Source organism: Protopterus annectens, chromosome 14.part0 (assembly GCF_019279795.1).
Source record: "Protopterus annectens isolate FY-2018-M chromosome 14.part0, PAN1.0, whole genome shotgun sequence".
Taxonomy (NCBI): domain Eukaryota; kingdom Metazoa; phylum Chordata; order Ceratodontiformes; family Protopteridae; genus Protopterus; species Protopterus annectens.
The window spans coordinates 668,539,492-668,565,364 of NC_056748.1; the positions used below are offsets into that span (position 1 = coordinate 668,539,492).

The 25,873-nt window shown below is 39.4% G+C and overlaps 1 protein-coding gene across 2 annotated transcripts in view; it reads right to left on the reverse strand.

Moving 5' to 3' along the window:
* A1CF (APOBEC1 complementation factor) overlaps positions 1-25,873 on the reverse strand; it is a 605,281-nt gene that overhangs the window by 261,113 nt on the left and 318,295 nt on the right. For both annotated transcript variants that reach the window (XM_044056418.1, XM_044056417.1), the window contains exon 3: positions 19,281-19,415. In XM_044056418.1, coding sequence (XP_043912353.1) covers positions 19,281-19,415 — 135 coding nt within the window. The remainder of the gene's footprint in view (positions 1-19,280; positions 19,416-25,873) is intronic.

Consider the following 25,873-nt stretch of genomic DNA (forward strand, 5'->3'; position numbering starts at 1 on the left):
GTGTGTGTGGGGGAGATTAGAGTACAAGGAGCTGCTTTGGCAATTGAGACTGGATGCTACAACGAAACCTGGTTTCAATGATTTTGGTTATATCAATTCAGTGCTTAAAATGAGATCAGCTAAATTATAGCTGTTAAGATTTTAGTTACACATTTTAATCTGAGATTATGAAAATTACTTGTTATGAGGGTAGTTGTACTGTTTTGTAAAAAGAATAACAGTCTTTGAAATATGTTTCTTTAAAAGAAATGGGAACATATTTAATTGATGGTCAGTTATGGTTAATTACTGTTGATTAAGGTTTTTAAAAATGGTGGGCTTGTTTTAAGCAATTTCAGTTCTGAAGAAGTTCTGGTGAATGATCGAAAGTGCTTAACTTGAATCTGTTAGTATTTGGGAATTGTTTTTTATATTTTCAATAAACATCTATATTTTTTAACTGCCCTGAGTGTGGAACCCATGCAAGTTTTGCTTGTTATTATTAAAAAGTCAAAATATTCTTCTTTCTGAATGTTTTATTTGATTACTCAAAAGCTAAGTTGCATATATGTGAAAGCTGCAAACTCTATAATTGTATGTCTTAATAATATATAATATATGGACCTAGACCTATAAAACTTGCTAATGTATATGTGCATTTTTTAGTAACTGTGTTTTCTAAAAATCTTAGGCAAAGCTATAAAATTATCTGCTACGGTCTCATAAAATCTGTTTCATGAGTTTAACACTTGACAGAGAGTTGCGTAGTGACAAAATTCACCTTAGGGATGATAATTATAGGCATTATTTTCTTCTTCCTTGTTTCTTCAGAGATGTGTATTTTCCTACAGTTATTCCTTTAATGTGCATTAACAAAGTTAGCCACTTCCCAGATTCTAATTAATTAACTAACTGACTTGTAAACTCATATACAGAGAATGACTGATTTTATAAAAAGCTTAAAAAGATGGACAAGAGTGGACATCTATACCTTTCTACTACATGGAAACATTCTGAGTCATTCACATTTCATTCTAAGTTGCCATAGAAAACATTTTAAAATTGCTTAATATGTTTAATAAAGTCAGTTTGTTTGTGTCTTTTGGCTTTTCCCGGTTAGGGGTCGCCACAGTGGAACTACGGTCCACTAATGATTGGCAGTAGATTTTTACGTACTGGCTTGCCGGGCCTAACGCACAACCTTCAACGAAGGAACACCCATTCACACATGTTGCCACAAAGAAGACGCTCAAACTGAGAATCGAACGGGCAACGTCTAACTGTGAGGCGACAACGCTACCGCAGCACCACCACCGCAGTATGTTTAATAAAGTCAGTAAAGCCCATAAATATTAAACTGGATAAAATATACCACTGCATAATCTTATGAAAGACCTTTTCTTCACCCAGTAAAAAAGCGATTGTAGGGTAAGCCTGCTGACCTGATATTTGTAACAGGTGTAAAGCATTTCCTAAAATATCTGAAACAAGATTTAATGGAATAATTCACATTTAATAGAGTTCAATAAGGAATGTATATTCCATTTCATTCTCTTTCCCTTAAGTGAAATAAAACTATTCAAATCATTTAGCAGAGGTATAGTGACAAGTTACACAAAATGTAAACCTTCTTCTAGTTTTAAATTAATGCTCCAAGAACACTGATCAACCCACTGATGTGTCCTCTAGTAAAATAGATTTTTTGGATGTCACTGTAGAGATGGATGGTGATGGGAGGTTATTTACCAGATTATATAGGAAGTCTTGTCATGTTAATCATTTATTAGCTAGAGACAGCATGCACCTCCCCACATTTTTCAGAATGTTGTCAGGAATCAAATATTTAGAGCTTCTAGGCTTAATGTTCGGGACAGTGATTTTGACAACCAACTTAATATTTTACACACTGAACTGGTTGATAGAGGTTATGATCTTCTTCTTCTTCTTCTTTCAACTTTTCCCAATTAGGGGTCACCACAGCAGATCACCTGTCTGCTCATGATTGGCAGTGGGGTTTTACAATGTTGAGTTGCCAGCCCGGCGCCCAACCTTCCACAGAAGGGACACACATGCACGCACTCACGCCTACAGCCAATTTAATGTGTCCAATCCATGTACAGCATGTCTTTGGAATATGTGAGGAAACTGGAGCACCTGGAAGAAACCCACATGACCATAGGGAGGACATGCAGACTCCGCACAGAAGGCACCCCAGCCAAGGATTGAACCAGAGAACCTCTTGCTGTGAGGTGACAGTGCTAACCACTGCACCACTGCGGCTGCCCTGATAGAGGTTATGATACACATAATATTTTAAGGAACACATCAGGCAATGAAGGATGAAATAAAGGACTATAAACTTAAGGTTCCCCTATATTATTCTTCTGATGTTTCTTCCTATATGAATGTTATACAGACACTGGGGAATTATAACATTGGACCATGATATCTGTAAGTTGAGAGACACTACTCCCGGATTCCTTTTTAGAAATATGAAATCATTGAAAGGAAGCTTTGTTACCCCATCATGGATTCTGTGCAGCATAAAAACAAAGCTACGCTGCCTTCTGGTAGGTGTTCAGTGTGCTGCCCTGATAGAGGTTATGATACACATAATATTTTAAGGAACATAGGTGTGAGGTTCAGTCTTTTCGATCTAGCATAGTCAAACCTTATTTTTCTAGAAGGACACATCAGGCAATGAAGGATAAAATAAAGGACTATAAACTATATTATTCTTCTGATGTTTCTTCCTATATTAATGTTATTAAGAGACGTATTCAGTGTGCTCATACATTGATAGCAGTGCAAAATTTTACACATCCAGACCAAAAAAGGGATTATGAGTTTTATATTTGCTACTTGCAGTACAGAACATGTTGTTTATTTAGCCCACTGTAAGGAATGTTCCAAATGTTATATAGGAAGGACTGATAGGGCTTTAAGGCAGAGAATAAAGGACAATGTTTATTATATACTTCAAATTTCTTGTTATTGCTAGAGTTTTGAGACCAAAAGGGGTGGAGATATAAGGAATCAAACTGAACAGATGGAAGCTAAATAGATTATCAGACTGAGGGGAGATTTTGGGCATGGGTTGAATGAGTTTGTACCCATGAAACCCAAACTGAAGTCAAGACTACTAGCCAGATGAGAGTATTTGCCTTTGCATCTGCAATTATATATGTTTATTTCCTTGTTAGCTAAATCAGAATTTTTACCTGCTTATAGGAATTTTTATGAAACATGTTTGTATAGTTTTTATATTGCATTTATATGTGCATGTTTTTATGTGCTGTTTAAATAGGATATATTTTAGCCAGGGGCAGCCCATGCTATTGGACTGCTGGACTGAAGCCCCCCAGCTGTAAAAAAAAGAAAGTAAAATAAAATACAAAGAAAGAAAATAAAAAATGATCGCAAGTAGCGGACATTCACGCATGCACTCTAGCAGCATTTCCAATATCCAGACTGCTGCTGAACAAGTCTGGAGCATACACAGACTGTCTCAGCAGCAGACTGGATTAAGAAGCATTCAAGTGCAGAGATCCCAGAAGTCTATGCAGTTGTAACTGCATAGACTGTCACTGGAAAGGGGCTGGGAATCTCATCGGGCAAGGACATCTCGCGGGCTTTCTAGTGCAAGGAAGGACTTAGTGCTGCAACGAACAGACCAGTCCCAGGTAGGGGGTGTGTGTGTGTGTGTGTGTGTGTGTGTGTGTGTGTGTGTGTGTGTGTGTGTGTGTGTGTGTGTGTGTGTGTGTGTGTGTGTGTGTGTGTGTGTGTGTGTGTGTGTGTGTGTCTGTGTGTGTCTGTGTGTGTCTGTGTGTGTGATGCCCCAGGTGTTGATGGGTAGAGAATAAGGCTTGAACCCTGTACCTTGGGCCCAGGTGGCAAGAGCCTGAATTCCCTACCAACCACCATTTGTAAAAATGTTGCAGATTTTTCCCTCATACTTGTTCTGTTCCTCATAAAATCTGTGGTTTCTGTATTTTTGTGTCCTTGCAAAGCCAGTAATCCATTGGTGCAGTGGTTGCATTGTTGCCTGACAGCTACATGTTCTCTGGTTTGATTCTTGGCTGTGGTGCCTTACCTTCTGTGTGGAGTCTGTATGCCCTCCCTGTTTTTGTTTTCTCTAGTGTCCTCCCATCTTACAAAGACATGTGTCTGTCTGGAGTGTTTCTCCCTGGGCCTTTACTAAAAATTAGCTTTTGTTCCAAGTCAGACTTTCCTGGTTAACAAATGTTAAAAATGACACGCATTTGAATGTCAGACTTCATATTCTTCAGAAAGTGCATGGTAACACAAAAGCTTTTATTCTAGCAATTTTCTAAGTGTATAAGATGGATATTTGAAATGTGTCCCTATTTTTGGGACTGTATTCCCCCATTATTGGCTTCATCCAGGTTTTGTGCTAAGGTTGAGAGCTATGGTAAGAACTGAATTCACTAAATATGTTTGGGGGCTATATTCTCCCATTACTGGCTTTGTCTGGGTGTTTTTTGCTAAGAGGTTGCGATCTATGGTGAGAACTGAATTCACTGAATGTTTGGGGGCTGATTTCACCCATTATTGGCTTTGTTCAGGTGTTTTGTGCTTGCTAAGAGGTTGACAACTGTGCTATGGTGAGAACTGAATTCACTAAATGGTAGCCATTTAGGTTTCCGTCTTCCTCTTTCACAAAACAGCTGATTTGGCATAGTGGTATGTTGCTCTGACTGTTTTGCACAGGGTCCTGAGTTTAAGGCTTGGCAGTGAAATGTATGGTGGTAACACAGCATTTTATTCTAGCAACTTTCCAACATTATACAAGCAATGTTTAAAATGTGTCCCTGGTTTTTGGGCTTTTGTCCCCCCCCCACAATAAACTTTGGCTTTTTCCAGATTTCTTTGTGCTGCAAAGTTCAGAGATACAACTGAGTGAGTAGATTTTACAAGGAGCTGAGAGCTGCAGGGGAGCAAAAGTTTAGTGCTGCTTATGCTGAGTCTGCTTGCATTGTTAATAGCACAAAAGGTAGTATACTTGCTTTTGATGCAGAAGGCTGTGGGTTCTACTCCCACAGTAGATAGATGCATTACTGATACTGTACTGTATTGCAAAAGGGGTGGATGCTGCACTCCTTTTTGGTGAAGATACCTAGTAACTATGAACCTGTTATTTGTTTGCCATCCATTCCCTATTGCAATATTGTTAGCTTATCATTTTTTAGTATAAGATAGGCAATTTATTCCTCAAGGGTAACAGGCACTTTATTTGTAGATGAAACAATGAAATACAAAGTTGTTTGCTAGCAGCAACTTCCTCATTAGTTACAGATCTCTTAAATGTGGAATTATTTAGATGACTTTTACTTCTTCAGAGATTGTGCATATGTACTGATACTGGTGGACTGTAAAAGTCTGAGTAGACTTTTATGATGGAAATGTTCTGAATTGGACAGTTTTGTCATTACTGGTGCATGCATTTTGTTTCATTGTTTACTGGAAAAATTTCAAAACAATAAATTTAAAACACCCTCTAAAACTGAACTGTATTGTTCAAGGAATATAATTTAATACAATCAGGAAGGTGTATGAAAGAGCATGTGTATGTTTCGTGTGCAAGGGGCCCATGATTTGAAAACAGCCCAAACCTAAAGTTAATCTGCCACAGGCAAACTGTATTTTCTTTGAATGTGGGTTTCAATGCTGTTTCAGTGATTGTGAGTTTTCAAGGGCAGAGAAGTTTTAATGCTAAGTCTGTTGTCATTGTGAGGCTGCATTGCTTTGTTTAGCAGATATGATATCTATTAGTGTTTGCGCTGTAAAATGCAAAATAAAACTTTTAAATGAAGTCCAAATCATCACAGAAGTAAAGCATTATGGACATTAGTGTTTATGGTAAATGGGGTGAAATAGCCAAGTAATGGTTCATTGGAATGGCTGTAGGGGGGAAAGCTCCATTCAACCATGATTTTGTGAGGGGGAGGGGGGCAGCAAACTCAAAGACAGCCCCGGCTGAACTATACCTCTCAACTGTCCAGATTTTTGCAGAAGGAATAGATTTTTGCTTCTTATTTTTCATTTGTTTCTCATAAAATTTGTGGTTTTCTGTCAAATCATTTAGGAATGAATTCACTAAATAATGACAGACACTGAGTTTCAGACTTCATAAACTTCAGAAAAATGCATGCTAAAGCAAGACCTGTTATTCGATCAACTGTCTCAGTTTATACAAGAGCAATTTTTAGTACTGTTTATATGTTCCCCCCATATATTTGACCTTGTCCAGATTTCCTGCATTAACAGGTTGAGAGGTACATGCAAATAAATTACTTTATAGAATTAGGCATATCCAAACTTCTCAACTGTCCCAGATTTTGGCTCAAAATGTTGCTCATCCCCTAATAATCCCTCCGCAAAATGGCAATTTTGGAAGAAAACATGGAGGGTTTACAATTAATAAATAACTGTAATAATCAGTTATAGATTACTTTTATTTCAGAAATGCATGTAGATTCTTTTATTTTGTCAGCTGCTCAAGTTAGCAGTACTAATATTAAAAAGTGCCCCTTCTTTGGCAGGTTCCCAGCTGTATTGTGTGGCTATTTTATGTTTTTGAATCACATTTTTGGTCCATTTTTCATAAAATTGTGTTTTTTTTTTGGCAAATTAGTGGCAAATCATTAAAGTTAGAAAATAATGACAGACATTTCAGTTTCAGATTTCATACTCTTCAGAAAAATTATACTAATGCAAGACCTACTATTCTATTATCTTTCTAAGTTTATAGGAGCAATATTTAAAAATTGTCCTTATTTTTGGGCCTTTGTCCCACTTCTATGTATGGCTTTGTCCAGCTTTCTTGCTCTGAGTTTGAGAGGTATGAGAAATGTGTCAGGGCCATCGTAGTTAGCCAGAGACATTTCAAATTGTGACATACTTGTTGCACCCCACTCCCCCATGTAGTGACTCTGGATGTGTCCAAGCAAGGCAAGGAGCAGTTATGCAGTGTAAATGTGCAGACTATCCCCCCATCCAAGGTAGACACAAGTACTACAATGGCTTTTCATCTGTCCTTGATTTTGCAGAATGTTCTGGTTTCTGTCATATTTTATACTGTTGATTTATGCTTATTATTTTTCAGAAAGTGCCTGTTGCTCTGTGTTTAAGTAGCAGTGCTTTAATGACCATCTGGTAAGCTTGTCTGAGATTGTAAGATGCAAGTAAGTTTTAATAAGCATACTGTTAAAGAACTGCCAACACTGAAAACCTTTCTGTTGTTGCCATGCAGAGAATACTTACATAACTAGATAACATATAAGCCTTGGGTATTGAAATGCATATGACAGTATTTGTAATAAAGAACAGGATTACATTATTTTAAGACCTCATTGCAGGCTTTACCTGCAAACTAAACAGAATGCCAATCTATCATGTTTGGTCCATAATCCTGTGCAGTAATCCTTTAAGCAATGTATGTTGAGCTTGTTTCCTGTTTGATTTTCATTTTTTACTTTGATCATGTTTTCCCCATGAAACAAGTAGATAGTTGTTGTCAGGTAGCAGGTCTTTTTTGGATAAGAAACATTTTTACAAGTGGGGGTATCACAGAGATTGCTACTTTCAGCATGTTACTTGGTACTTTAATAAAGCTGAATATAAATTATAATTAGAACTGGAGTACAAGGAGAAGTGGTTTGAGTTGAGTGCTACTTGTTTTTCTTATACTTGACTTTGACTAGCATTCCAGTAATGTATTTAAAAAGTAATTTATTTTTTCATGCCTCACAACCTTTTTGTTTCCATCTAGATATTAAGTAAGCTGTCATACAGACAATGGATTGAAATATGCTTTTTCTTCTACACTTCATTTTGCCTTGATTGGACTCTCATAATGATGGTTTGGCACCCAGGGCAGAGTATTTAATTAAAGTTACAGTTTCTGTGGTTTTGAGCATAGCTCCTCCCCTTTCTAATTGGCCACACCCATTCCCATTGACCCCACCCATTCAGCTGTCTCCTGCAGCCCCCCCTTTGATTTGAAGTCACCAGCCGCCACTGATTTTAGCTGTGTTTCTTTAAATTCTGTGGTCATGAGACTTAATACTGTTTCCCATCTCTGTTTTAAAAAACAGCTTTGGTTTAATGTGTTCGTTATTTGATGAAGCAGCAGTAGCTGCAAAAGCGCTTATGACTTACAATAAATTAAGTTTTTAACCTGGAGAGTCGTGCCTTCCTTGGGACCATCAGTGTTCTTGGATTATTTGCTTTTATTTTTGTTGGATTCTGCTGCTCTGAGAAGTTGGTGGTAGGTTTTCTTTGGCTCTTTAAATTAAAGATAGTAAAGTGCATGCCAAGGAGGAGGTACTGGATTGCGTCACTGTAAGTGAATAACTAGGAATGTAATTTTGGTAGAAATAGTTTTTGGTAACAATTTGTTTTTGGCTATGTACTTTTAATGCACTAACCGTGAGCTTGCTAATTAGGGCTTTCTTTGGTCATTTGACATTATAGCTCAATTTATTCCTGCCAGACTAAGCACTGCCTCACTAGGCACCAGGTCATGGAACTGCAGTACATTTCCTGTATGGTATTATCACAACTGCTTCAGTGTTGGCTTTTTGTATCTTTCTGCAAGTCTCGTACAGCCGGGCAGTCTGCTCATTGCAAGGGCAAGGCTTGCAAAGTGTTGACAGTATGTGTTTCCAAAAACAAATACTGGCCCCACTACATTGCACTGCTTTTAGAACCGGCACACTATCTTGATGGAAGTTTAGAGTTGCACCTATTCTCTGAAAACTGTTACAGCAGTGAGACCTTGTAACAGTTCCACCAAGAGAGTAAGCCATCCATGCATCCTTTCTCCTATCATCTCCACCTGATGTTTCAACCACTAGAAAGCACTAAGTGAATCAAAGCCCCAGGAACACAAGCAGGACTTCCTCTCTGCCATAAGGATAGCAGTCTTGGCAGTAATTTGCACAGTTATTCCATTTGGTTCTGCAGTTTACAAGGCATGTTTGTGTTCATCTTTTAAAGTTTTTATGGTAGCAATAAAACAAAGGCAAAGCTATTTTGGAACAAAGGATGCAAATGCCCGAGGTGTTGGGGATCAGTAGTACCGGCATTCAGTTTCTGAATGCTGATACTACATTTGCAGTTAGTGTCCAAGCTTTTCAGTGTTCTCTAATTGGTATAGTGCAGTAGCAGCAGTCCAAAAAGAATACTGACACTACATTTACATTCAGGGCTGAAGTCCTCACTGATCTGTGTGATATTTACTGGTACCAAGTGGTTTTCAACAGATAAAAGAAGAAAGTACAATTGTGTACACTTGTCATAAATGTAGATGTTCGAGTGTGTTCACTGCTGTAGTCTTAACCATTGGGTTATCCATGCTGTGGTAGCCCTCAGTCGGTCTGAATACCAGAGTCAAGGTTTTGTGTAATGACTACTGTCCATACCTCTCAACTGTACTGAATCACTCAGTTTTTACTGGGTTTTGGGGTCAAATAATGGGGTGCTATGATTCCCAAGTGGCACCCCTTCCTTTCCAAATTTTCCCAGCTTTTTTTGAAATATTTTTGTTCTTCCACATTTTGAGCTGACGTCATCACATGTACAATGACATCAGTTCTGCCAGTCTGTTGAAATTGAGCTCAAGGGCTCACGTGCATGCATTTCCGGCTGACTGCTTGAATGGATATATCCCTGGCAGTTTAGGTGGTAGTGGTACTCCGGTGTTGTTTCGGTGCTAAACTTCTGCAATTTATTCATTTTGATTTATTTTTAGATGTGCACTTTCATTTTATTGACATATTTCTTTAAGACTGCCTGGTCCAATGACTGGTGTGCATGCGTTGTACAGACGTCACCCTGCTCTTCCCGAGAACCCATGCAATTTAAATACAGCTTCAGGGCTAGTTTCTCTGCTTTAAGAGAATTAATTTGTCACTCGTTTTGCTGCTGAACATCCCATAGCTGGTCCAGTGTGCATGGAATTTGCTAAGCAGTATGTTTTGCTGCAAGTTGCCACTTTTGCTGCTTCATTACTGTTAATGTGTGTGTAAGAGATTTGTGATGACAATTAATACAGTCTGCTTTAATACTGTGTGTGCTGCAAGTAAAAGAATTAAGTTGCCACTTTTACAGCACATTGAATTAAGACTATTGTGTGTGTTTTAATACTGTGTGTGCTACAAGTAAGGGAATTAAGTTGCCACTTTTGCTGTACATTGAATTAAGACTCATATGTACATTAGGGTTGCCATCTTTTCAAATGCTCAAAGTGGGACATTTTGTGTAGCAACGTGAGATTATGTGGGACAAAATATACCCAAGGCCAGTGCAAAGGACAAAATTTCACTTTTTTGCCAAAATAAATGCTTATTCTTCTAGTATTTCCGTTCTGTATGCTATTTCACATCACACACGTATTTCAGATACAACATAACTGGTTAATGCAGCTATTAAAGAAAAGAATATTTTGTGTCCTAAATTCTCAGGACATTTGCCTTTTTTGGACTTTTTTGTGGGACACTTGCACAAAGAGGGACTGTCCCTCACAAAGAGGGACAGCTGGTAACCCTAATGTACATTGTGCTAGAAGTAAGGGAATTAAGTTGCCACTTTTGCTGTAGATTGAATTAAGACTGGTGTGTGTGCATGTGTGTATAAATACCCCAGTTATATATACGTGGTGGTTAGTGTTACTCAGGCTCAAACCCTGTACCTTAGGTACAAGAAGCAAGAGCCTGAATTATCTACCCATATCACAACTTGTGATTCGAGGAGTTGAGTCCATAGCTTTTAAATATCTAGATATTTGGCTCATACTTTTGGTCTGTTTCTGTTGAAATTTGTGTTTTTTGGCAAATCAATGGAAATTAAATTCACTAAATAATGATAATCATTTAAGTTACAGTCTTCCTGGGTTTCAGAAAACTCATGGTAACGCAAAACATTGTATTTTAGCAACTTTCTAAGATTATACAAGCAGTGTTTAAAATGTGTCCCTGGTTTTGGGCCTTTGTCCCCACCCAATAAATGTTGTCTTTTTCTGGATTTTTGTGCTGCAAAGTTGAGAGATATAGTTGAGTGTCAAGTGGCTTTTACAAGGAGCTGAGAGCTTCAGGGGAGGAGAAGTTTTAGTGCTGTTTATGCTAAGTCTGCTTGCTTTGTCAGAAGCCCAAAAGGTAGTATACTTGCTTTTGATATGGAAAGCTGTGGGTTGTACTCCCACAGTATGTAAATGGATTGTTTATACTGCATTGTTGTACTTTAAAGGGGGTGGATGCTACAGTCCTGAGAATGTCCTCCTTTGGTAACTATGAACCTGGTACAGTTTGCCACCCATTCCCTATTGCAATATTACCAGCTTATCATTTTTAATGTAACATAGGCATTTTATTCTTCAAGGACAACAGGCACTTTATTTGTAGTTGAAATGCTGAAATCATAAATTTGTTTGCTAGCAGCAACCTCTTCATTAGTTACAGATCTCTTTAATGTTAGTTCTGCAGAGATTGTGCATATTTACTGATATTGGTGGATTGTAATGACAGAAGTTTGAGTTGACTTTTATGAGGGAAATGTGCTGAATTGGGCAGTTTTGTTATTATTGGTTCATACATTTTGTTTTATTGCTTATTGGAAAAATGTTCAAAACAGTAAACTTAAAATGCACAATAACAAGTGTGCTGTATTATCCAAGGAATATAATTTAATACAATCAGGTATATAAAAGAACACATGTATGTTTCATGTGCAAGGGGCCTGTGATATGAAAACAGCCCAAAGGTAATCTTTATCCCCTACTGACCAGATGCATTTTCTTTGAATGTGGGTTTCAATGCTGTTTCAATTAATGTGAGTTTCAAGGGCAGAGAAGTTTTAATGCTAAGTCTGTTTTCATTGTGAAACTGTTTAGCAGATATCTATTAGTGTATGTGCTATAAAATGTAAAATAAAAGTTTTAAATTAAATCCAATCATTATTATAGAAGTAAAGCATTATGCACATTACAGTGTTTATGGTAAATGGGACAAAATAGCCAAGTAATGGGACATTGGAATGGCTGCAGGGAGAGGGCTGTGTATAGGGAACCCCCATTCAACCATGATTTTGTGAGGGGGGGAGAAGTGCGGCAAACTCAGACATCCCTGGGTGGCACAAACTCTAGCTATGCCACTGATCAGTAGACCATGGAGGATGACTTTTAGAGGTCCTAGCAAACTATAATATTATTTTGCTAAGATTAGAATACTGCCTACCATTACATGCCCTACTTTTACCAAAAAAACCCACATACTGCAAGTCACTAAAAAACAAAATGCTAAGGTTCATCATCCTCTCCCTTCCCATTGAACATCATTGCTAGACATTAAAAAAAAATGGTTACTCTCTACTACAGGGTCTGGGGCCATATTTTGGTTGTCTTTTTTTCAGTTTGCGTTTGAAAGTCGTATCTCACAAATCCATTGGGGTAGGTGGGGTTGCATAATTATGTATGCAAATTTTATGTTAATCAGTGTACAGATTTGTACCTATTTTTCATGGGCCTTTGTCCAGATTATTGATGTTTCCAGGTTGAGACGTATGCTGCTGTGACTTGCTGGGTGACGTCAGGTTGTCCGAGCTATGAAGGAGAGGAGGAGACACCATTACCTCAGTTTCTTTTGCCTTAACCAACCAAAGAAGTCCAATGTTAATAATTAGGGAGAAGGAGGGAGGGAAGGCATGATTGCAGCAATGAACATACTCGAACATATACATTTATGGTTAGTGTACACAACTGTACTATGTTCTTCATGTTTCACTGCTGCAGTCCTAACCATTGGGAAGATTCCCAAATCTGAGGAGAAGGGTGGAAGGTTAATAAAAACTTAAGATTGGGTGAGCATGCCCTACAGAATTTCAAGGCAAACCCAGCCCTAGCTTTTGAGAATAGGTTCAGATGGTAATATTTGGTGAAGGTGTGGACTGAAGTCCATGTGGCAGCTTCCAGGATGTCCTTGGTGGATACCCCTCTAAGGAATGCTGTGGAAGTAGAGGTTTCCCTAGTGGAATGGGTTCTGATGGTCCTGGGGAGTGGTTTTCCATGCAAGGAGTAGAAAAATTGTATGCAGTGTGCTATCCATTTGGAAATGGTCTGTTTGGATATTGGTTTCCCCTGTGCCCCTGTTTTAAAGCTGACCAAGAGCTGGTCAGTTTTCCTGAATGTATTTATATGATCCAGATAAAATCTAAGTTGCCTGTGCACATCCAAAGAATACAGTATTATTTCCCCCTTGTTCTGAGGGATAGGGAAGAAGGTGGGCAGGTGGATGGCCTGGTTGAGGGTAACATCCAAAACCACCTTTGGCATGAAGAAGGGATTAGTTCTCAGGGAGACCCTGTCTGCATGGAGGATGATAAATGGCTTAATGGCCATTAAAGCTTGAAGCTCTGACACTCTCCTGGCTGAAGTAATATCCAGGAGAAAGGCAGTCTTCCAAGAGAGGTACTTTAGTTCTGAGGATGCTGCAGGCTCACAGGAAGGCAGAGTAAGCTTTTCTAAAACATAGCTCAGGTCCCAGGCTGGGGAGGGCTGTCTTCTGTGAGGCCTAATATTAGAGGCTCCTTTAAGGAATTGTTTGATAAAAGGGCGGGAGAACAATGGCTGTTCTGTATCAAAGTGTGCTGAGATGGCAGAGGCATGGATCTTTATGGAGGAGAAGGAGAGACCCTTATTAAGAAGCTCAGCAAGATAATCTAGAATAAGAGGAATGGAGTGCAGATGTATGCCTGCCCTCTTGAACTGGCTCCAGGAGGAGAATCTTTTCCATTTTCCAGCATAAGATTTTCTGGTGCTGGGCCTTCTGGCTTTTGTGATGATGTCACAGGCTTGCTTGCTTAGCATAGATTCCTTGTTGGTTTTGGTATAATAAGCCATGCTGAGAACTTGAGTGTCTGAAGGTCTGGGTGCAGCATTGCCCCCCCCCCCCCGGGATAGCATGTGAGGTATCAGAGGTAGCTGCCAGGGGGGTGGGAGGCTGTGCAGCAGCAGCACATTAAAGCTGTCTGGGCCAATCTAGGGCAATTAGTATTGTTCTTGGTTTTCCCCCCTTATCTTGATTAATACTTTTGGAATGAGAGGTAGAGGTGGGAATGCATACACAGAGGGTATTCCAAGGGAAGGTCAGGGCATCGACCTTCCAGGCCAAGTGATGGTACTCCCTGGTGCAGAATTTCTGTACTTGGTGATTTAAATGAGAGGCAAAGAGGTTCGCCTGGGGGGGTCCCCCATGTGTGGTTATTTGCAGAAAAATGTCTCTGTGGATTTGGCAATCATGTGGGTCCAGCAGGTTTCTGCTTAGGTGGTCTGCCAGGGTATTGCTGATGCCTGGTATGTATTGGGCTATAAGATATGGTCCCATGGATGAGGCTGCTATCCACAGGATCATGGCTAGTCTGCACAGGGGGTAAGATTGAGTCCCTCCCTGTTTGTTGTTGTACCACATGACTGTGGTGTTTTCTGTTTTTATGAGAAGAACTACTGGTTTGAGGTAGGGTTTGAAGGATGCCAGAGAGTACTGCTATCATTTCCTTTTGGTTGATGTGCAAGGGTAGTATTTGTGCATCCCAGAGACCTTGGGCACATCTGTCTTTGAAGGTGGGCACACCAGGCTATGTCCGAACCATCTATAGTTATGGTCTGGTCTGATGGACGGAGGGTGAATGGAAGTACCTTGTTCAGAGCACAGGCATGGACCCACCAGAGAAACTTGGATCTTGTGCAAGGGATCACAGGCAGGGAGGTATCAAGAGGCTGTGAGTGTTGACCATAGGTTCTTTAGGTACCACTAAATTTTCCATATGTGTAGTCTGGCCAGAGGTACCAGGAGGATGCATGAGTCCAAGTACCCTAGAGCTTGTAGGAACTTCCTGGTAGAAAGCTGGGTTTGGGAGGCCAGAGTAGTGAAGTATTTTAGTAGGAAACTTTGTTTTTCTGGGGACAGAAAGGCCATTTACTGTTCTGTGTCCAGTAAGGCTCCCAGAAATATGATTTTCCTGGTAGGTGTCTGTTTTGATTTCCTTTTCTTGATGGTGAACCCCAGAGAGGTGAGTAGGATTTTTACAAATGAGAGGCACTGCAGGAGCAGTTTCTTGCAGTCTGCCTGAATGAGACAGTCGTCCAGGTAAGGGTAAATATGTACATTGTTTTGCCTGCAAAAGGCAATGGCAGGAGTTAGACATTTAGTGAATACCCCGGGAACAGCAGACAAGCCAAAGGGCAAAGCAGAGAATTGAAAGTGTAGTGATCCTGCTCTGAAGTACAGGAATTTTCTGCATGATTCCCTTATTGGGATGTGCAGGTAAGCATCCTTTAGGTCTAAGGTTACCATCCAAGCTTTGTTTGGCAGCATTGGTAGAAGCTGTTGTAAGGTAAGCATTTTAAATTTTGGGATTACCAGGAAGTTATTGAGAAAGGATAAGTCCAGGATGGGACGCCAAGTCCTCTCTTTCCTGGGAACAAGGAATAGTGTGGAATAGAATCCTTTTGCAACTTGTTCTGGAGGTACAGGTTCTACTGCCCCTAGGGATATTAAGTTTTGCACGTGTTGTAGTGCTTCTGACCACTAGTTTGGAGGAAAGTCTGGGTACCCTCTTGTAGGTGGTAGTCCTTGGAAATTGAATTTGTAGCCCTGAGAAATTATTTTTAAGACCCACTGATCGTTTGTTATACAGTTCCAATTTTCTCTGCATAGGGATAGCCTTCCGCCTAGCTTTTGGTGTGGTGGATACAGGCAGAGATGGGAAAGGTAGTCATTAAGAGTTTTTTTCCATACAGGGTTGCTTTTGAACTCCCTGCTCTAGTGTTTGAGGGGGGCCACTATTTTGTTCTTTGTTAGTCCTGAGTTTGAGTCCTCTGGAGGTGATGCAGAAGGAATAGATTCTTCTGCATCTGAGTCTTCATAAGCAGTGAGAGGATTTTCCTCTTCAAAAACAGAGGAGTCATATCCCTCTGAGTCTAAATCCGATTAGATGTCTGGAGAAGGTTCCCTTCACCTTTTGGCTGGAGTGGTCTGATTACCCTGGATGAAAGTGATGAGATCCTCCACCATTTTAGGCATTATAGTTTGAGGATGGGGAGGAGTAGTGGAATGGAGACGTTTTGCTGTTTTCTTTGGAGTAGCTTTAAGCCTGGCCTGAAGATTATCCCTTCTGAGATGGTGTGTTAGTCAGAAGAGAGGGCGAAGGCCTTGAAGTGAAAAGTGCAAGCGGTATCCTCGGAAGCCAGTTCCTGCATAGCAGCTCCAGACTCAACTGAGGCAGAGACAGCCAAAGACTCATTTGATGATGCAGTCATCTGCGGCATGCAGGACTCTGAAAGGGTCTCAGTAGAGGCCTGCAAAGTAATTGAGTTGGGCATCACGGGCTGTGAAAGTGCCTCACTGAATTCCAAAGAACTGACAACCCTTTTAGCGGTGGTGTCATTGGAAGGCTCTATCCTTAGCTTTATGGTTTTTTGGAAGATCTATGGTTTTCTGACTGACCGACACCCTATCAGTAATTGGAGATGTTAGATGAAAATAACTGGGTACAAACAGAGCTGTATGATCAATGGTTCTAGCATTAAAGAGGGCACAAAACCGACAGCGGGGGTACGTCATGATCTGGACCTAAGCAAGTGACACAGTAAGAATGGAAGTCTCGGTGTGATATTTGCTTTCCACAGATGAAGCAGTTATCGAATTTTTTGGACATCGGTTAGTGCAAGAAAAAGGAAGGATCCCCAACAGGGTACTTAACTTTAGATGTTTTCAGCTGAAGTTCGAAATCTGGAAACAGCCGACTGGCACTGTTGCAAATTGCTTCTGCTATGGGCTCCACGGCAAGAAAGACTGAGGTAATGGCATCACCTGCTCTACTTTTAGCTCGGATGACCTGATGTCACCCAGCAAGCGACACCAGTCGACGTGCAAAACCTTGACTGTGGTATTTGGACCGACTGAAGGACTGCAGCAGTGAAACATGAAAAATATCTTCTTTTTTGTTTTGGTCTTCAATTTTTTTTTGTCATCAACTTTGAGTAGAGGGGAAGGAGGAGGACCAGACTATGGATGCACACATAGTTCCAGAATATCTAGCTACAGCTTTGCAATACAATTCCACATTTTCAGGGGTTGGATCTTTTTGAGTCATGAAAGTTCCAATCATCTGCATCATCCAATACATTTGCAAAACAAATGGTACCTCAAATACAGTTTAAGGGACTCAACCTTCATTAACAGATAAATAAGATGCAATGGCATTACAGATTCATATTTCAATTTATATACCACCTCATGAACAAACTTCCACTGTTGTGCATAGTAGCACCTTTGCCACCTTCAAGATTAACCTAAATAGTTGGAGAGGTAGCTTCAAGCATCATCTTGTCTTGCTCTCCTTGAAGCTGGAGGGAATTTTTTTTTTTTGCTAGGTTTGAAATGGTCTGCAAACTGACTGCTTAGTACTGCAGTAGGAGCCTTATGAATCAATTATTTGCAGCACGAATGAGAGGACTGAAATCAGAATATAAAGATAGGAAGATAAATATACAAAAATAACTCTCAGCTTCTGAGTCTTTATTTAATTTTATTTATTGGCTAATCAGTTTTATGAACTGACTTTTATCAAACCAGTTTCAGCCTTGGCACAGGCCACGAGGGAAATCACAAAATATATTTCTAGCTGTTGGAACCATGTTGATATTTTGAAGCATACTTCTCAACTGTCCAGATTTTTGCCTCATATTTCTGTTCTGTTCCTCATAAAATGTGTTGTCACTAAGGATTGTAGTTACTAAATAATGGCATGCATTTGAGTTTCAGACTTCATATCTTTCAAAAATGCATGCTAAGACAAAACTGTTATTCTAGCAACTTTCTAAGTTTGAAAGAGTAATATTTAAAATCTTTTCTTATTTTTAGCCTTTCGTTCCTGTTATTTTAGGCTTTGTTTAGATTTCCTGTGCTAAGAGATTGAGAAGTATGTTCTGAATTCACTTTAATCAAAAGTTTTGGGAAATCTCAGAGGTAATCTTTTTTTTAAGAGGGTGAGCCATCCTGCAACTGTGGGAGGACCCCCTCCCCCAATACATACATCTACTCCAAGGGTGCACAGTAGCAGAGAAAAGGGAAAACTCCATTGTTGTAGAAAGTTGTTTCAGCACTTTTTCTTCAATTTCTCAGCATGTGAAGAAACAGCTGTCAGTAGATTAACATGCTTCTTATCTTTCTAACCATGCATGCATAGACGCACACATGCAAACACAGCCATTAATGAAAATATTTTTGAGAAGTAGGACGAATCCATAGCATCCAAAGAACACCTGCATAAGTACAAGAAAAAGATGCATGCATTGAAAAGCCAGTATTGAAGTGCAGACTCTGAGCCACCATGCTATCCACAGAATAACTTGTTTTGTTTGCATATAATATGGTAAAAATGTTCCTGGATCTGTGACACAGAGGAATGAAGCCACGTCTGTGACCTAGGAGACTGAGGATTAATTAGCAGCCCCAGAAATAGAGAAGATAAGCAAGAAAGGAGTGATGTGAAGGGCTCAACCTGTTCGTTTTTTCACTGGTAGGGTGTATGCTAATGCTCAGGGAGGTGTGATTTCTTAAAATGTTACCATGTAAACTACCTCCTATGCTTTAAAGTTCATGCAACAGCCTGCTTGCAGTATCCCTTGCTAAAGTGAAGGAACATCTCACAAGGAGCAGATTATTGTATGTCCCCTTTCCTTACAAGGCCAAGTGTGAATGAGGTTGCAAGACCACAGAAAAACATGAACAAGCCCTCATGACTACCTTTATTATGACACCTACTGTTCAACCCTGGCCATAGTAATGGAGAAATAATGGACCAAGTAGCAGGAATGGCAAGCAGTAGAGACAAAGTGTGACAAAAATAGGTAAAAATGTAAAGAAAACAAATCACATGGGGCATAATTTAGATGCTTTTGTTTTTTCTTAGAGCAGTTAATATTCTTATGGCATGTCCTACCCTCTGTTAAAACCGGAGGTTTATTTGTCTATCTTTGCAATCTTTTTAGGTCACATAATGACTAATTCACAATATATAGTGCCTGCAGTAATGTTGCATTAAAACATACTGCCACATCATGTTCTGTTAGCCTAGGAATTCATTTATAAGAAATATTATTATACTGTACTGTCATTGAAAGTGATAATGTGTAGTAAATGTCATTATTTGCTTTGGTTTTACTGTATATTTAATTAAGCTGCACACACCAGCAATTTTAAATAAACCAGTATGGGTTCTACCTTTTCACATAATGGCACAAGTTCATCTTCAAACAGATCACGGGGCAACTTGCCAATGAAGATTTCACAGCCTCGTTCTGGAGCTGGACCTTCCCATCCAGGAGGGGGTCCACCATATCTTCTCTGTCCATTTTCCTACAAAAAATATAAAAAAATTGCATTCTTAAACATCACTGTATATTGTTAAAGGCTATAGTAACTTATTTAATTATATTACTTAGTCATGAAACAGTAGACTTATTTTTCCTTCTGACATTTTTTGACGTATCGCATATATACTTTTACTTTTGTGATTTGCCTGTCAATGCCAAAATCCCAAGATATTACAAAAACTTCAGCCAATCATTACTCCTAACTCTGAAAGGAAGACCAATAAATAAATAAAGTCTGACTTGCCTAACAGTAATTCTGTCAATCATGCCCCCAGCTTTTCAAGTGAAGAGCAAAGAAAAAAAAAAAGATGAACTTGTGTGCCTTTCTATACCTGTAATTTATTTATAAAAAAAAAACAAAACAAACTGCAGAGCTAGCCTGTCCATCATGCTCTCTAATACTTTGTGCCAAGGATATCTGCCCCTTTTGTCCCACCTTTGCTATGATACTGACATGATATACCTATTTTTGGAAGTATGTTCCTATTTTCAGACTTGATTTACCCCAGCTCCCAATTTTCTGAATCCCTCCACATAACACAATTTTTGATGCTGTCTAATATACAGAAAAAACGCACTACACGACCAGTATACTAGTAGTACCAATAACTTAAAAAAGAGGACACACATCTCACATATCCCCTTTTCTACAGTAAAAATAAATTACCTTTTGCGATACAATTTTACTATACTATTAATTAAGGTTTACAGATTTTCTGTACTGCCTCTGAGATAATGTTTTTATATTCTTCCATCATTTTGTCACTTGTTTGTGAGCAGCATCCCACAGTCCTATCAGAAGTGTGAAAAGTTATATGCTATTTGTTGTTCAAATTTTGTGCTAATTATTTGTCCAGATTTTTCTTAGCTGTCCCTACTTTTTAAGGGCCTTTGTCCTATTTCTATTTTCAATGTCTGCAGGTTGAGAGGTATTTGTAAAATGTGAAACCTAAGCCAATAAACCAACGAAAGAAACAGTGAGCAATGGTACTGATGGTCAATAAAGACGAAAGTGTTGAATAAAACGTTTTTATACGCTAAGTATTTCACTTTTCAGACTTTATTGACCATCAGTACCATTGCTCACTGTTTCTTAGGTTGAGAAGTATGCTGTAGGAAGCAGCTCTCCTCCAGAGTGTTTTTGTTTTTAACCAGTGTGAGAATAACATTTCAAGGAAGTTAGATAATCTAAAGTGGCTACTTAAATCACCTTTGGGATTTAGAAACATTTTTTTTTCAGTTTGTGTAAACAATTGAAAAGGGGCTATGCACAGGGTGTTGACAATTCAGAGACACACTGAGTGTGGAAACTCGAGACATTCTGTGGACTACATATTATACAGATGGTGATATATTGATGCAGTAATTAGCAAAATTATTAAAATGAGGGAAATTGCAAATGAGGGAAAATATGGTGCCTGAATCTGTACTGAGAGATACTAGCTCCAATTAATGACTGCAGTAAAATACTGATGTTGCAGGCGATACAGCATGGAAACTTGTATGGGGTATCCACTGCACAAGTAAATCTGTATACAAAACAAGGTGTACTCACTACTGATAGTCACAATGTTGCACATTGTCACTCTTAGCAGCACTGTGTCATCCATCTGCATGTAACAAACCATGCCCTCCATCACAGTGAAACTGTGGATTGCTACTTTGTGGAAGGAGGCACCATGCAGGAGATTGTCAAGATGTGCTGTCCTCATATACAGGCCCACAGAATGCATGGAGTACCTATCCTTCTTGATACCAAAGACTAGCTGCAGAGGTTTTTCAGAGATCAGTGAGGGACACAGTGGGTATATCTAGGGCATCTCAAACACTCATTTTATCTAAACAAAAATAGCAAAAAAGTTAATCTAAAATATATTTCATGAACTTGAACCATGCTTCATCTCACAAATGTCAGGAATTAGAAAATATTCCTCCATAATATGTTTTTTTTTTTTGCAGAAAAGCTTCAGTACAATATCTCCCCTGCCCCATCCCTGATTTAAATATGCTAACTCTTCAGTTGCAGAACTGCAGAGAAATATAGCTATGACCAGCAGTGGTTCACTGTGTACAGTGGTTTCTCTTTTCTCTGCAGATGTATTACCGTAAAGTTAATATATTTATGTAAGAGGGTTGTGGAGAGAGAATATCCCACAATCAAACTTGCCCATTTGAAAAAAAAAATAGCTTTTTGCAGTTGTATTTTCTGACATATGTTAGATAAATTGTGATTTGAATAAAAGCGTTTGAATAGCTTTTGCAGTATTTTTATTTATATAAAATGAGTTTATATTAATCGATATACACCTGTGTGTGTCTACATGCATGTGTTTGTGTGTGTATGTACATAAGCAATATAGATATACATTTACTTATTAGTTTTCCTGTTAATGTACACTGATAGGTGTAATAAAAATGACATCTCATTTGAAGTTTCAGTAATTTTGCTTCATCACAATCCAACCCATGCCAAGTCAAAAGCATACTGTCATTGTACCTGTGCTGATGAATTTATCATCACTCTACCTGCATCTTCAGGTAAGGAAATTCTGCTCTATTCACTCTATTTTTTTTGAGATAACATTTACATACAGGACACACAATGCACACAAACAATCATCAACTTAGAATGACACTACCCTCCTAAAACAAACTCCAGAAATGAATATTAGTCTTATTAAAATAGAAAAAAAAAACTAAAATAAAAGAATCTGGAAGATGCTGACATTTGTGTAGTCACAGAAACCTGGTTCAAAGCTGTGGACAGCACCCCAGCCTTACCTGGTTACTCATCCTGTCATACATTCAGACACCAAACTGTGGGCAGCAAATTAAAAGGAGGTGGAGTTTCAAAATATATTAAAAGACACACACACACCTCCAGGCTGGTCAAGCAGTATGACACACAAGAGATACTCCAGGTGCAGTTAACCATTGACAAGACCCATATTCAAATCATAGCTAGCTACAGGCCCACAAATTTGACTCAAGATGCGCACTCCACATATCTGGACCTCTTCGAATCTATCAATATTCAACCCTTTACCCTGATCCTGGCCAACTTTAACTACCCAACCATAGATTTGGAAAAACTACTCATGCCACAATGCAAATGTCCAGAGATTCCTCAATTTTATCAATGCAAATGCCTTGGAACAGCTAGTCAGTACCCCCACAAGAGGTGATAATATCTTGGACTTGGTATTAACCATCATGAGTAGCCTATGGTATCACCCTCCCTGATAAGATCTGATGATAAAGCAGTCACTTTCAAAGTCAGCATCTCCTCTGACCCCCTTCTAGCTAGGGTCAAACAAAAAAACTTTTCCAAAGTGGATTACAATCTCCCGAGGGATGGTATAAACAGCTTCACAGCCCCTCCTCCTCTGTTGGAACTGGCACCAATATCCAAATCTACACCAAAGTAGTATATGAGCACTTATATAGATTAATGGAATCAGGAATACATGACAGGACAAAATCCTCCTCCTCGAGGAAGAGTAAACCTGTCTGGTGGACATCTGCAATAAATAACACAAGGAAAAAATTGCTGTCCTGGACCAAGAAGGAGCAGGTGCCCAATTGGAAACAATATCTCCTTAGCCAGAACAAGTGAATAAGAGCACTAGTGAAATCCTGTAAAGCCAACTTCGAGTCCAAATCAGCCACATCTACTAGAGACAATCATAAGGCCTTCTTCACATATGTCTGCAATCTCAAAAGAAGCACCCAGATCTGTTCAAAACTGCTGGTCAAGGACAACCCCATACACAAATGCTGTAGATATAGGCAACCTACTAGCTGACAGATTCAGTGAAAACTTCACCCCTGTATCCCCCCATCAGTGAATTAAGACATCCCCAGTACCTTCCCCCCTCCCCTTATCTCTTATGGGAACAGGAAATCATTGCTCTCTCAAAGGCAAATATACAGTCTTCATGGGACCTGATAACATCCCAGGCTGCATCCTACATGAACGCAGCATGAACTTGAAACACCATTAGGCACCCTATTCAACCAAAGCCTGAGTGCTGGCTTTGTCACAGCTAAGTGGAGGACAGCCACTATCATCTCTTTACACAAAGGTGGAGTGTCCACTGATCCAGGAAATTATAGAGCCATCAGCCTAACTAGCCTGATCTGCAAGGCCATGGAATGGATTATCATGGACCTCATTAACAGGGGCATTGGCAACCTCCAATCACTTGACCCCACACAGTTTGACTTTGTCAAGGGGAGGTCAGGTCTGTTAAATCTGGTTGACTTCTTTGAGACAGTCACCAAAACCATGGATGGTGGAAGATGGTGTACACCACCTACCTTGACCTGGCCAAAGCCTTCGACACTATTCCCCAGTCAGACATAATAGATAAATTCTCTCAATTAGGCATCAATCCATATGTTATCAGATGGGTAGCAAACTTGGCTCACTGATAGAACCAACCTAATCAAAATAAGGGAAGCCACCTCAAGCAGTAGACCAATAATGAGTGGCGTACCCCAGGGATCAGTCTTGGGGCCTCTGTTATTCGAGATATACTTCTCTGATATGCAGGCCAAAACCAGTGGGCTATGGCTGACCAAGTTTGCAGATGACTGCAAGCTGGGCATGGTTATCAATTCCCCAAGTAATGTGGACATCCTCCAAGAGGGTGTAACCCAAACAAATGACTGGTGCCAGAAACATGGCTTTGGGCTAAATGTCAAAAATTGCATCATCATCCCCTTTGCGGAAAGTGACATTCCCAGGTATTATCACATTAATACAACGTTCTAAGCACGTAATCAGTTGTGAGGGATTTGGGCACCCAGGTTGATAACAACCTGACTTTTGACCACATGTTGCTTCTGTTGTAAGGAAAGCTTTCTACATGGCCCACCTCATAAGTAAGGGAAGGTCATCCAGGGACAGGAAGGTCATAACATTCCTGTATTCTTTCCTTATAAGGTCAGTTATTGAGTACAACACCCTCTTCCGCATGTACCTCGCAAAGCACATGCAGCAGCTGGAGAGACCACAGAGGTTCCTCACCAGATGAATCTAGGGACTCAAACATCTACCCTACACATATAGGCTAAAGCCCTGTCCCGCTACTCAAGTTTCATACAGACTCCTCAGAGGTGACCTCTGTCTGGCATACAAAGCAATCTCCGACCCTGCCTTGATGTAACTGCTGCATGTTCACAAGTCAAGCTCCACTCGAGTAACCCACACACATGACCTCAACGTGGTCTGTAACATCGACAGGACTTGTTGTTGGGACAGATTTGTACCCCCAGAGACTCCCCTATCTCTGGAATAGATTCTCTGTCCATGTCAAGCAGAGTACCTCATTATCCCTTTTCATGTGCAACCTGGATAACTGGATGGGAAACAGAAAATACACCCCTGGGATACCACCTGTGTCCCAGCTGGACAGGGACTTTGAGTGCTGACTTGTCTAAACATGGGCTAATCTCTTGACTAGGCTTATTAGGGCCTCAGGACTAATAGCCTAGTAACTTCCTATGAATGAAAAATCAAATAAAACATTAACTGCAACTAATGAGTCAAAAAATAGCATTACCAGGAAATGGGACAATAAACAAAAAGTCTTCACTATGTACATTAAAACAAACCAAATATAAAACTAAAATGAATAAATGAAAAAATAAACTACAAAATGAAATTTTATTTATCTTACCTCACTTGATTACAGCGAAAGTGCCATAAAATTGTATAAAAATGGAAAATAAACATTTTTAATGCCAAATTTTGGGATGCACTGCATTGATAACTCGGAATTATTACATCTTTATACTGGATGAGGCGTAATTGGCAGGACCTAATTTATTTGTTTATAAATATCTACATATAAAATGTTATGAGAAATAAGAAACAACGGAGCATTTTAAATGAATGAAGATTTTAAGCATGCAAAAAGTCAAAGAATAAATGTATATATATATTTTTTTTTTCTAACTCCAAATACACACTTTAACTTAGCTGTACTACTATTTTTTATGCTCTTCTTGATTAGCCTTTGTCCTCTATGCTGGATCAGTGAAGACACCAAATATGACATTGCTACAATTTTACTGATTAAAATAGGCAACCATAATGATGCCACAAGAAAATAACATTTCAAACAATCATAACATTGTCATTAAACTATATCTTTATGCTGGTTTGCATAATCAAGCCCATTTTGGTTACAGTTTAAGGTCCAGGGTGCAAAACCCAAGCTGCTTGGACCTGCTTATAAAGTTTTTATGGCTTGCCATGGCCAAGACTTAATATTGAAACCAACCTGCCCAGAATGAAGAGGCCACTGAAAAACAACCAGGTGGACAAGGGAGGGGCCACAAGGTGGCCACCAAAATGAAATGGATCCATGCCAACCCCTCCCCAAAACAGCATCCCACCCATAGTAAATGGAATCCCTCATAAGACAAAATGTT